The 13,972-nt window shown below is 44.2% G+C and overlaps 1 protein-coding gene across 4 annotated transcripts; it reads right to left on the bottom strand.

Moving 5' to 3' along the window:
• Positions 1 to 206: 206 nt before the first annotated feature.
• LOC116373433 (zinc finger protein 883-like) lies at positions 207 to 13,676 on the bottom strand. 4 transcript variants are annotated; one of them, XM_031822037.1, is made up of 4 exons: positions 13,487 to 13,676; positions 5,011 to 5,256; positions 4,284 to 4,367; positions 207 to 1,215 (listed from the first exon to the last, which is right to left on the bottom strand). In XM_031822037.1, exons 1-4 carry the CDS (start codon positions 13,587 to 13,589, stop codon positions 1,202 to 1,204), a joined length of 447 nt encoding a protein of 148 aa, XP_031677897.1. In that variant the 5' UTR covers positions 13,590 to 13,676; the 3' UTR covers positions 207 to 1,201. The 4 variants fall into 4 exon arrangements, 3 of the variants coding, with proteins under 3 accessions (XP_031677897.1, XP_031677898.1, XP_031677896.1); XM_031822038.1 differs by lacking the exon at positions 4,284 to 4,367; XM_031822036.1 differs by lacking the exon at positions 207 to 1,215 and having other exon boundaries at positions 2,703 to 4,367.
• Positions 13,677 to 13,972: the final 296 nt, after the last annotated feature.

Raw genomic sequence — 13,972 nt, 5'->3', positions numbered from 1 at the left:
GGGGTGTATCTTGGCTATAAAAGATACTAAGTATTCTTTTGTAAGCACTCTCAGAGAATTCATTTATAGACACTGAATTGATCTGAGAGTCAAATGGCTATGGTGAAGCTCATATAATTAAAGATGGAGTTTAAAATATAACTCTGACTTGTGTGTGGTTTGTAAACTCATCATTTAGTAATACAGGAAATTACCACGACAAAATACAGTATTTAACTAAAAACAGTTTTTCATTTAATTATACACATCAGAAAAAAGTGGCTGCCCAGCATGAATTCATGTACAAACATTATTTTTCATTGCATTCTTGTCATTTAGCAGATGTTTTTATCCAGAAAGACTTACAGGACAAATAAGAGTTAATTGGCTTGCTCAAGGACACAATGACAGATTTTTCACCTAGTCGGCTCGGGATTCAAACAAGCGACCTTTCAGTTACTGGCCCAACACTCTTAACCGCTAGGCTACCTGCCAGATCAATTAACTTCAATACAGTTATTCAAATACATTCATCATCAATGACTAAAATAAATCTAGTATTAAAAGAAATTAAGAAACACAAGTATTCAATTCATAGCCTGTTTATCATTAAACAAAATGGTTGAGTAATATAAAATTATTCACCCAAACTAATGCTGAAAACTGATCACCACAACATCTTTATCTGATATACACTGAGTGCACAAAACATTAGGAATGGCTTCCTAATATTGAGTTATACCTCCTTTTGTCCTCAGAACAGCCTCAATAGTCGGGGTATGGACTCTCCAAGGTGTTGAGAACGTTCCACAGGGATGCTGGCCCATGTTGACTCCAATGCTTCCCACAATTGTGTCAAGTTGGCTGGGAGTGGATCTACTCTGAATAGCTCCTTCCATGTCCTCCCACAGATGCACAATTGGATTGAGATCTGGTGACTCGGCAGGCCACTGCAGTAAGCTGAATTCCCTGTCATGTTCTTGGAATCATTCCTGGCCACCATGAAGGGATGCACCTGATTGGCAATGATTTTTTACACAAACGTTGCTCCACTTTTATCAAGGGGCCCAATATGTGGCATGAAAACACACCATCATACCACCACCACCACCACCAGCCTGCAATGTTGTACTTGTGGTTTCCTCCAATCAGCGTGAAACAGCAGGAACAGGGATTCATCAGACCAGGCAATGTTTTTAAAATTCTCCAGTGTTTTCATTCCTTAGCCCACTGCAACTGCAGTATCTTGTTTTCTACTGAAAGCTAATGGGGATCCAAAATAAATACAACAACAACTACAGTGGGGCAAAAAAGTATTTAGTCAGCCACCAATTGTGCAAGTTGTCCCACTTAAAAAGATGAGAGAGGCCTGTAATGTTCATCATAGGTACACTTAGACAAAATGAGAAAAAAAAAACAGAAAATCACATTGTAGGATTTATGAATTTATTTGCATATTATGGTGGAAAATAAGTATTTGGTCAATAACAAAAGTTTCTCAATACTTTGTTATATACCCTTTGTTGGCAATGACAGAGGTCAAAAGTTTTCTGTAAGTCTTCACGAGGTTCACACACACTGTTGCTGGTATTTTGGCCCATTCCTCCATGCAGATCTCCTCTAGAGCAGTGATGTTTTGGGGCTGTTGCTGGGCAACACAGACTTTCAACTCCCTCCAAAGATTTTCTATGGGGTTGAGATCTGGAGACTGGCTAGGCCACTCCGGGACCTTGAAATGCTTCTTACGAAGCCACTCTTTCGTTGCCTGGGCGGTGTGTTTGGGATCATTGTCATGCTGAAAGACCCAGCCACGTTTAATCTTCAATGCCCTTGCTGATGGTAGGCTTTGTTACTTTGGTCCCAGCTCTCTGCAGGTCATTCACTAGGTCCCCCCGTGTGGTTCTGGGATTTTTGCTCACCGTTCTTGTGATCATTTTTACCCCACGGGGTGAGATCTTGCATGGAGCCCCAGATCGAGGGAGATTATCAGTGGTCTTGTATGTCTTCCATTTCCTAATAATTGCTCCCACAGTTGATTTCTTCAAACCAAGCTGCTTACCTATTGCAGATTCAGTCTCCCCAGCCTGGTGCAGGTCTACAATTTTGTTTCTGGTGTCCTTTGACAGCTCTTTGGTCCTGGCCATAGTGGAGTTTGGAGTGTGACTGTTTGAGGTTGTGGACGGGTGTCTTTTATACTGATAACAAGTTCAAACAGGTGCCATTAATACAGGTAATGAGTGGAAGACAGAGGAGCCTCTTAAAGAAGTTACAGGTCTGTGAGAGCCAGAAATCTTGTTTGTTTGTAGGAGGTGACCAAATACTTATTTTCCACCATAATTTGCAAATAAATTCATAAAAAATCCTACAATGTGATTTTCTGGATTTTTTTTCTTCTAATTTTGTCTGTCATAGTTGAAGTGTACCGATGATGAACATTACAGGCCTCTCTCATATTTTTAAGTGGGAGAACTTGCACAATTGGTGGCTGACTAAATACTTTTTTTGCCCCACTGTATATCATTAAGGATTATAGTTTTCACCTGGGTTCACCTGGTCAATCTATGTCATGAAAAGAGCAGGTGTCCTTAATGTTTTGCAAAATCAGTGTGTTGTGTCTACTAGCTCATTCCCACAGAAACCTGCAGAGGGAAGCCGTACCACCCAGTCACCCATCAGACTCCATTGTGAGACGTCTCACAGAGGATATTCAACCCTAAAAGCAAATTCAAGGTAATCTCAATATCTTTACAGTAGAAGCTAACAAAACACAACAAAACTGACAAGGTGCACACTGATCAGTAAAGAGAGGCTAACATTCTATAACACTCCCTTTCCTCTGCATTGTTCTCTCACAGTGAGAAACAATAGGATTACAATAGTGTTCTACACTTTCTTCATTTGATCCAATTGCCAATTATTTAATGACATGATAATTAAGTGGAGTGTCTAATCTTAGCTGGTCTGAGAAAACTGATGAGGTTTCTCTCCTTTATGTGTACATTGGTGTCTTTTTAATTGGCCCAATCTGTAGAATTTCTTCCCACATTCAGAGCAGTAGTAAGGCTTCTCTCGTTTGTGTATATGTCCATGTTTTTTTAAGTGGCCCTGTTGAGAGAAACTCGCCCCACATTCAGAGCAGTAGTAAGGCTTCTCTCCTGTGTGTGTTCTCTGATGAACTTTTAGTGATGTTGATGTTTTGAAGCATTTTGCACATACAGAACATGAGTAAAGCTTATCTCCTTTGTGTATACGTTCATGTTGTTTTAAGATACCCAATAGAGAGAACCTCTTTCCACAGTCAGAGCAGGAGTAAGGCTTCTCTCTTGTGTGTGTTCTCTGATGAACTTTTAGTGATGTTGATGTTTTGAAGCATTTTCCACATTCAGAACATGAGTAAGGCTTCTCTCCTGTGTGTGTTCTCTGATGAACTTTTAGTGATGTTGATGTTTTGTAGCATTTTCCACATTCAGAACATGAGTAAGGCTTCTCTCCTGTGTGTGTTCTCTGATGAACTTTTAGTGATTTTGATGTTTTGAAGCATTTTCCACATTCAGAACATGAGTAAGGCTTCTCTCCTGTGTGTGTTCTCTGATGAACTTTTAGTGATGTTGATGTTTTGTAGCATTTTCCACATTCAGAACATGAGTAAGGCTTCTCTCCTGTGTGTGTTCTCTGATGAACTTTTAGTGATGTTGATGTTATGACGCATTTTCCACATTCAGAACATGAGTAAGGCTTCTCTCCTGTGTGTATACGTTCATGGTTTTTTAAGCTGCCCAGTTGAGAGAAACTTGCCCCACATGCAGAGCAGGAGTAAGGCTTCTCTCCTGTGTGTGTTCTCTGATGAAGTTTTAGTGATGTTGATCTTTTGAAGCATTTTCCACATTCAGAACATGAGTAAGGCTTCTCTCCTGTGTGTGTTCTCTGATGAAGTTTTAGTGATGTTGATCTTTTGAAGCATTTTCCACATTCAGAACATGAGTAAGGCTTCTCTCCTGTGTGTATACGTTCATGGTTTTTTAAGCTGCCCAGTTGAGAGAAACTCGCCCCACATGCAGAGCAGGAGTAAGGCTTCTCTCCTGTGTGTATTCTCTGATGAAGTTTTAGTGATGTTGATGTTTTGAAGCTTTTTCCACATTCAGAGCAGGAGTTTGGCTTTTGTGCTTTTGTGTATAATTTGTGTATACGTTCATGTTGTTTTAAGGTACCCAGGTGAAAGAAACTCTTTCCACATTCAGAGCAGGAGTAAAGCTTTTCTCCTGTGTGTATTTTTAGCTTTGGTAGAAATGGGAAAATCTCCTCACAATGTGGGCAGTGGTGAGACATCTTTGCTCTGTGATCTTCCTGCTGATGCTCTCTGGATGTAGAGAATGTCTCAACATGGTCTACTGTGTGAACAATATCAGAACAACCAGTCAATTGGTGTGATATACATGTCAATCAAATGTATTTTATGAAGCTCTTTTTACATAAGTTGTAACAAAGTCCTTTACAGAAACCAACCCGAAATCCCAAAAGAGCAAGCAATGCAGATGTAGAAGCACATTGGCCACGAAAAACTCCCTAGAAAGCAGGAACCTTGGAGGAAACAGAGAGGAACCAGGCTCAAAGGGGTGGCCGGTCCTCTTCTGTCTGTACCGGGTGACATATGTATTCATATCAGTAGGCTGTACAATACAGGCGAATTAAACTATTCTAAAAGTGGGTAAGAGATGAAAGCTAAAAAGGGGCGTGTCATCCTCTACTCAGTATTACAAGGGTTAGAAACTACACAGACTCATTTCATAGAACTTTAAAACACTGGCAGTTTGTCTACTTCACTTCTTTAGTCTACTCTCTGATCACTCCAGATAACCCAGTGAATAAAACAAATGCTGGCAATACTGGTGTCAAACCATGCACGTCTCAGTAGCATGAAATAACATCTACCTTCTCATTGAAACAGTTCATCATGAAACAGTTCTACTGCAACTTTTCATACACAGTGGGAAGTTGGAATGAACAACAAACTAAGTTAGAACCTTCTCTTACCATGATTAACACATTTCCCAATCTTCTCCTCCTCTTCTTCATCTTTAATGTTGACATTCAGCTCCAGTGTTTGACTGCAGTCTTCCAGCTTCACTGATGCCATCTCTGGATCATGCAGTGCAAACTGGGCCCCACTGTCACAATCAGAACCCAGTGACTGTGGGTATGCACTCAGTGTGGAAGGAGAGAGGCAGGCTGGGTTTGTCGTTACTGTTGATGTTACCGGCCTCAGACTTAATTCTAGTCCTGTAGTAACAATGAGAAACAGACACAAAAAGTTATTGTCTTGACAGTTCTGGCACTTTCTTTATTCTCAAAAAATATAATATATGTTCAATTATCTAATTCAGTGCTTGACTTGGACTGAAATAGGTGCCGGTACTGTTTATATTTAGGCACGATGCTGAACAATACTGATGAGCTAATATTCTATAAGAGGAACGGTCATGGGCGGCGCACGGCGGTCGACGTCACCGGTCTTCTAGCCATCGCCAAACATTACATATTCAGTATTTAACCCTCTGTTTTCCACATGTATGTGTGCGTGTTTGTTCTATGTTGATGGCTGTATCTGACGGCTGGTATTTTGTTGCCGGGCTTTGTATCTACGCCCGTTTATTCGTGGTACCGGTATATTGTTTCTATACTGGTGTTTTTTCGTGTATTAAATATGTCGTCCACGCATCTCAACTCTCCTGTGCCTGACTCCTTTTCACCAGTTACCCACATCCTTGAAAGAAACACGTACCTCAGTAGGGATCGAGGAGCGAGTCCAGCAGCACGCTGCTATTCTCCAGCATCTCGGCAGCGCCATGGACCGCGTGCTGCAAACCATGGAGCGATGGAAGAGAGGAGGAATTCCTCCAGCGTCTCCACCAGCACCACCAGTTTCAACTATAATCACCCCTCCTTCACCTGGTCCCAGTGGGATTCGGCTCGCCCTCCCGAGGGAGTATGATGGTACAGCGGTGGGATGTCAGGGGTTCTTGCTCCAGCTAGTGTTCCACCTGGCAACCGTCCACCGACCTCCCTCAGGCCGTGAAAGCGTGGTCTGCCTCTCAGGGAAGGACCTGGAGTGGGCCAACGTCTTATGGCGGGAAGAAGAAGCCGTGTTGGAACATTTTGGGATTTCAACCGCCGCTTTCGGGCAGTCTTTGACCACCCGCCTGAGAGTAGAGCGGCGGGTGAACGTCTCATACACCTGAGGCAGAGGACGAGGAGTGCACAGGAGTTTGTGTTGGACTTCCGGACCCTGGCCGCCGGCGCGGGATGGAACGACAGGGCCCTGATCGATCACTACATGTGCAGTCTGCGCGAGGACGTCCGTCGGGAGTTGTCCTGCAGGGACACCACTCTCATATTCAACCAGCTGGTGGACTTGTCCATCCGACTGGATAACATGCTGGCTACCCGCGAACATCCAGATCGGGGTCTGTCGATTCCATCCCCCAGCACCACCACTCCGACGCCCATGGAGCTGGGAGGTGCTGCACTTAGGGCAACCGGAGGCGGGGCCATTCCATGCACCATCTGTGGCCGCAGAGGGCACACTGCCGGTCGGTGCTGGGAAGGTTCCTCTGGGAGTCGAGGCAGCAGGCAGGGCACTCTCGTGTCACCCCAGGTGAGTCGGCACCAGGCTCACCCAGAGCCACTGGTTGCTCACATGGTTTTGTTTATTAATTTTCTTGAGATTTCACAGAATTCCCAGCATAAGGCGCTCGTAGATTGAATTTTATTGACAGATCATTTGGCCATAGTTTAGAGATCCCCAATGTTCCTGTCGATATGCCCTTCCCTGTGCACGCCCTAGAAAGTCGACCATTAGGGTCAGGGCTAACTATGGAGGCCACCGCTCCTCTGGGCATGGTTACGCAGGAGGGTCACAAGGAGAGAATCAGTCTCTTCCTTATTGATTCTTCTGCATTTCCCGTGGCGCTGGGCCTACCCTGGTTGGCCGGTCATGACCCCACTATTTCGTGGCAACAGACCGCTCTCACGGGGTGGTCACGAAAGTGCTCGGGGAGGTGTTTAGGGGTTTCCATCGGTGCTACTACAGTGGAAAGCCTAGACCAGGTCTCCACCGTGCGCATCCCCTCTGAATATACCAATTTGGCTCTTGCCTTCTGTAAGAAGAAGGCGACTCAATTACCACCCCATCGACGGGGGGATTGTGCGATAAATCTCCTGGTAGACGCAGCACTTCCCAGGTGTCACGTGTATCCCCTGTCGCAAGAGGAGACGGGGAGGAAATGGAAACATATGTTTCCGAATCTCTGGGGCAGGGGTACATTCGGCCCTCCACTTCACCTGCCTCCTCGAGTTTATTTTCGTGAAGAAGAAGGATGGATATCTGCGCCCATGTATTGACTATCGAGGCATTAACCAAATCACTGTGAGGTAGTTACCCGCTGCCTCTCATAACCAGTGCGATCGAGTCAATGCACAGGGAACACTTCTTCACAAAATTGGATCTCAGGAGCGCTTACAACCTGGTGCGTATCCGGGAGGGAGAAGAGTGGAAGACTGTGTTTAGTACCACATCAGGCCATTATGAGTACCTTGTCATGCCATACGGGTTGATGAATGCTCCATCAGTCTTCCAATCCTTTGTAGACGAGATTTTCAGGAACTTGCACGGGCAGGGTGTAGTGGTGTATATCGATGACATTCTGATTTACTCCTCTACACGCGCCAAGTATGTGTCCTTGGTGCGCAGGGTACTTGTACGACTGTTGGAGCATGACCTGTACGTCAAGGCTGAGAAATGCCTGTTCTTCCAACAGGCCGTCTCCTTCCTAGGGTATCGCATTTCTACATCAGCCACTAATCCACTAACCTCTCCCCCTTCCAGTGCGTACTGGGGTACCAGCCGGTTCTGGCACCTAGGCATCAGAGCCAGATCGAGGTTCCTGTGGTGGACGACTGGTTTAGGCGCTCGTAGGAGACATGGGACGCCGCTCATGTGCACCTTCAGTGGGCCGGGAGGCGTCAGAAGACTGGCGCAGACCGTAGCGGTGACTCTCGACCCTCCACCTGCCCTGCCGGAAGCTGGGCCCGCGGTTTGTGGGGCCATTCAAAGTCCTGAGGAGACTGAACGAGGTTTGTTACAGGTTACAGCTTCCCCCCAATTACCATATTAACCCCTTTTTCCATGCGTCTCTCCTCAGGCCGGTGGTGGCTGGTCCACTCCAGGAGTCTGAGGTGCAGGAGGTTCCTCCGCCCCCTTTGGACATCGATGGGGCCCCGGCGTATGCAGTTCGAGCCATACTGGACTCGAGGAGTCTAGCGAGGGAGTGGGAGGGGTACGGTCCGGAGGAGAGATGCTGGGTGCCGGTGGAGGACGTATTGGACCTGTCGATGCTGCAGGAGTTCCTGTCTCCATCCAGGTCACCCTACCGGGGTCGTCCCCGAGGCCGGTGTCGGCGCGCGGCTCAAGGGGGGTTACTGTCACGACTTCCTCCGAAGTCAGTCTTTCTCCTTGTTCGGGCGGCGCTCGGCGTCACCGGTATTCAAGCCATCGCCGATTCACTTTTAATTTTCCATTTGTTTTTTCACACCTGGTTTCAATTCCCCCATTACAGATTCAGTATTTAACCCTCTGTTTCACACATGTATGTGTGCGTGTTTGTTCTGTTGAAGACTGTGTCTGACGGCTGGTATTTTGTTGCCGGGCTTTGTATGACCGCCAGTTTATTCGTGGTACCGGTATATTTCACGGACCGTTGTATTGTTTCTATACCGTGTTTTTTTGTGTATTAAATACCAGAAACAAACATCTTTCTGGTAAGAAGAGGGGCAGGGGCGTATGCCTTATGATTAACGAGACGTGATCACAACAACATACAGGAACTCAAGTCCTTCTGTTCACCTGACTAATCGCTGCAGCTGTTCATAGTCCATCGGTAAATAGCCCACCCAATTTACCTACCTCATCCCCATACGATTTTTATTTATTTACTTTTTTGCACACCAGTATCTCTACCTGCACATGACCATCTGATAATTTATCACTCCAGTGTTAATCTGCAAAATTGTAATTATTCGCCTAACTCCTCATGCCTTTTGCACACAATGTATATAGACTCTTTTTTTTCTTTTTCTACTGTGTTATTGACTTGTTAATTGTTTACTCCATGTGTAACTCTGTGTTGTCTGTTCACACTGCTATGCTTTATCTTGGCCAGGTCGCAGTTGTATATGAGAACAATCAAATGTCGACCGCATTATCTACCAAGGGAGTTCTCTTCGATTATAATCACAGCTGTATATATTCCCCCCCAAGCAGACACATCGATGGCCCTGAACAAACTTTATTTGACTCTTTTCAAACTGGAAACCACATATCCTGAGGCTGCATTCATTGTAGCTGGGGATTTTAACAAGGCTAATCTGAAAACAAGACTCCTTAAATTGTATCAGCATATCGATTGCGCAACCAGGGCTGGTAAAACCTGGGATTTTAGTTACAGACAGAAACTAAAACAAGAAGCTCCCGCGCTCAGGTCTGTTCAACGCTGGTCCGACCAATCTGATTCCACGCTTCAAGACTGCTTCGATCACGTGGACTGGGATATGTTCCGCATTGCTTCCAACAACATCATTGACGAATACGCTGATTCGGTGAGCGAGTTCATTAGAAAATGCATTGACGACGTCGTTCCCATAGCAACGGTTGAAACATTCCCAAACCAGAAACCGTGGATTGATGGCAGCATCCGCATGAAACTGAAAGCACAAACCACTGCTTTTAACCAGGGCAAGGTGACCGGAAACATGACCGAATAAAATCAGTGTAGCTATTCCCTCCGCAAGGCAATCAAACAAGCTAAGCGTCAGTATAGAGACAAAGTAGAGTCACAATTCAACGGCTCAGACACAAGAGGTATGTGGCAGGGTCTACAGTCAATCACGGATTACAAAAAGAAAACCAGCCCGTGTTAACGTGTTAACCCTCGCAAGGCTGCAGGCCCAGACGGCATCCCCAGCCGCGTCCTCAGAGCATGCGCAGACCAGCTGACTGGTGTGTTTACGGACATATTCAATCAATCCTTATCCCAGTCTGCTGTTCCCACATACTTCAAGAGGGTCACCATTGTCCCGGTTCCCAAAAAAGCTAAGGTAACTGAGCTAAACGACTACCGCCCAGTAGCACTCACTTCCGTCATCATGAAGTGCTTTGAGAGACTAGTCAAGGACCATATAACCTCCACCCTACCTGACACCCTAGACCCACTCCAATTTGCTTACCACCCAAATAGGCCCTAACCCAGAGGAATACCTATGTGAGAATGCTGTTCATAACCCCCTATCCACATCGATGGGACAGTAGTGGAGAGGGTAGTAAGTTTTAAGTTCCTCAGCGTACACATCACGGACAAACTGAATTGGTCCACCCACACAGACAGCGTCGTGAAGAAGGCGCAGCAGCGCCTCTTCAACGGCAGGAAGCTGAAGAAATTTGGCTTGTCACCAAAAGCACTCACAAACTTCGACAGATGCACAATCGAGAGCATCCTGTCGGGCTGTATCACCGCCTGGTACGGCAACTGCTCAGCCCACAACCATAAGGCTCTCCAGAGGGTAGTGAGGTCTGCACAACACATCACCGGGGGCACCTAGGACACCTACACCACCCGATGTCACAGGAAGGCCATAAAGATCATCAAGGACAACAACCACCCGAGCCACTGCCTGTTCACCCCGCTATCATCCAGAAGGCGAGGTCAGTTCAGGTGCATCAAAGCAGGGACTGAGAGACTGAAAAACAGCTTCTATTTCAAGGCCATCAGACTGTTAAACAACCACCACTAACATTGAGAGGCTGCTGCCAACACACTGACTCAACTCCAGCCACTTTAATAATGGGAATTGATGGAAATGTATGTAAAATATATCACTAGCCACTTTAAACAATGCTACTTAATATAATGTTTACATACCCTACATTACTCATCTCATATGTATATGTACAGTGGGGCAAAAAAAGTATTTAGTCAGCCACCAATTGAGCAAGTTCTCCCACTTAAAAAGATGAGAGAGGCTTGTAATGTTCATCATAGGTACACTTCAACAATGACAGACAAAATGAGAAGAAAAAAAATCCTGAAAATCACATTGTAGGATTTTTAAAGAATTTATTTGCAAATTATTTTGAAATTTGACCCTAATAACCCAGACCTGTATGTTCAAGGCACCTTATATCATTGCCTGAAGGAATGTGCTGAGATACAAATGTTTGAGCTCAGTACCGCGCTCTATCTCTGAGATGACCTCTACCCCAATACCACTAATCCATAAGCTATGCCTCCTAAATCTTTACCCAGAGAATATCTCTTTACATAGGAGGGAAAATTTAAAAAATGGTTGACCTCTGTCTATTACAAGCTAGACGTTCAATTGCGCTCCACTGGAAGTATGTCAGTTCCCCCTCACTTGGTCATTGGTAAAAATAATTAACGTCAAGCCTGGCTCTTGAAAAATGTACTTATATAGTGAAGAAGAAAGCCCCAGAGTTTCATTATATTTGGGATCTGTTTAATGAGTTTTTGCAAACTGATGATATTGTAGAAGCATTGGAACTGTAAATCTGTATATTCTCTATATTTTATGTGAATATTGGCTCTAGTCGAAGCGTAATCTGCATTATCTACAACTGTATATTATACTTTATTTGTTTATATTATTGGATTTCTTTATGTTTGGTTGTTATGTTTTCATCTCTCTTTGTGTTGGGGGGGTGAAAAGAGAAAATGCAATTGTATTTTTGTAATTGTTCTACATGGAACTAATAAGTATATGTGGGGGGAAAAGAATGATGAGGGCACTGTGTTCTTGGGGACCTTCAACGCTTCAAGGGGCTGGAAGCACTGCATCTCACAAAAAAATCTAAAAACCTATTTTTCCTTTGTCATTATGGGGTATTGTGTGTAGATTGATGTTTTGTTTATTTAATCCATTTTAGAAATGTGGGAAAAGTCAAGGGGTCTAAATACTTTCTGAATGGGGGAGGGGATACCTGGTAAGTTGTACAACTGAATGCATTCAACTGAAAAGTGTCTTCCGCATTTAACCCAAATAAAATCAAATATATTCATAAAGCCCTTCTTACATCTCACAGTGCTGTACAGAAACCCAGCCTAAAACCCCCAAACAGCAAGTAATTCAGCCCCTCTGAATCAGAGGTGCGAGGGGCTGCCATAATGGACATCCACGTCTTTGGCACCCGGGGAACTGTGGATGCCTCGCTCAGGGGAAAAAAAGACTGATTTTTACTTTGTTTGCTCAGGGATTCGATCCAGCAAACTTTCGGTTACTGGCCCCAACGCTCTAACCACTAGGCTACCTGTAAGTATTCATATAAATAGGCTGTGCAATGCAAAAGGGGAATACAACTATTCTAAAAGTATCTCAGGTTTTGTTTCATAGAACTTTAAAACACTGGCAGTTTGTCTACTTCACCTCTTTAGTCTCCTCTCTGGTGCTGGTGTCAAACCATGCAAGTCTCAGTAGCATGAAATAACATCTACCTTCTCATTGAAACAGTTCATCATGAAACAGTTCTACTGCAACTGTTCATACACAGTGGTAAGTTGGAATGAAAAACACAAACTTAGTTAGTTAGAACCTGCTCTTACCATGAGAAACAGATGTCCCAATCTTCTCCTCCTCTTCTTCATCTTTCATGTTGACATTCAGCTCCAGTGTTTGACTGCAGTCTTCCAGCTTCACTGATGCCATCTCTGGATCCTGCAGTGCAAACTGGGCTCCACTGTCACAATCAGGACCCAGTGACTGTAGGTTTAGAGTCAGTGTGGAAGGAGAGAGGAGGCCTGCGTTTGTCCTCACTGTTGATGTTACCGGCCTCATACCAGAGTCGGCAAGTACTAGAGGAGAAACGGACACAAAAGTAGTGTCTTCAAAGTCCTGGCACTTTCTTTATTCACTATTAAATATATTTGATTTTTTCTTGGTCAATTATCTAATTCAGTCCTTGACTTGGACTGAAATAGTTACCGATACTCATTTTGTGTGCCGGTACTGTTTATATTTAGGTGCAGGAGCTTCATAATACATTTGAGCTAAAACTTAACCTGTAGTAGATAAATGCATACAAGACTCAAAAACCATTTAGTACAAGGTTACAGTTTGTTTTTGGCAGCACTATGTACTATTTTCCTTAACCTTCTTCACGGTATTATTCCAATCAAAAAACAATTGTATTTCCATATAGAAATACATAAGACAGACTGAATGTGTCAATATTCTACACATGTAGAAACTGATAATCATTACATTTAAGGTCACACTACTGTTTTGAAGCTGAAATGGATAATTATTATTCTAATTCTATAGTTAGAATATAAATAATGGGCACTTCAACCTTCTCATTGAAACAGTTCATCATGAAACAGTTCTACTGCAACTGTTCCTGCACAGTGGGAAGTTGGAATGAAACAAACTTAGAACCTGCTCTTACCATGAGAAACAGATGTCCCAATCTTCTCCTCCTCTTCTTCATCTTTAATGTTGACATTCAGCTCCAGGGTTTGACTGCAGTCCTCCAACTTCACTGATGCCATCTCTGGACCCTGCAGTGCAAACTGGGCTCCACTGTCGCAATCAGGACCCAGTGACTGTAGGTTTGGACTCAGTGCAGAAGGAGAGAGGAGGGCTGGGTTTGTCCTCACTGTTGATGTTACTAGCCTCATACCTGAGTCGGCAAGTAGTAGAAGAGAAACAGACAAACATTATTGTCTTGCCAGTTCTGGCACCCTCTTTATTCTTTAAAAATATATTATATTTCTTCTTGTTCAATTATCTAATTCAGTGATTGACTTGGCCTGGAATAGATACCGGTACTGTTTATATTTAGGTGCAGGAGCTCCACAACACTGTTAAGCTAATATTCTATAAGAGGAACATGTGCTCAAACAGTAGAAATCTGGAGTTGAACTCGTGTCCA

This window comes from Oncorhynchus kisutch, unplaced genomic scaffold, assembly GCF_002021735.2.
Source record: "Oncorhynchus kisutch isolate 150728-3 unplaced genomic scaffold, Okis_V2 scaffold4050, whole genome shotgun sequence".
In the NCBI taxonomy this organism is placed as follows: domain Eukaryota; kingdom Metazoa; phylum Chordata; class Actinopteri; order Salmoniformes; family Salmonidae; genus Oncorhynchus; species Oncorhynchus kisutch.
The sequence above is the reverse complement of the archived record's forward strand: the minus strand, read 5'-3'. Positions and strand labels throughout refer to the sequence as shown.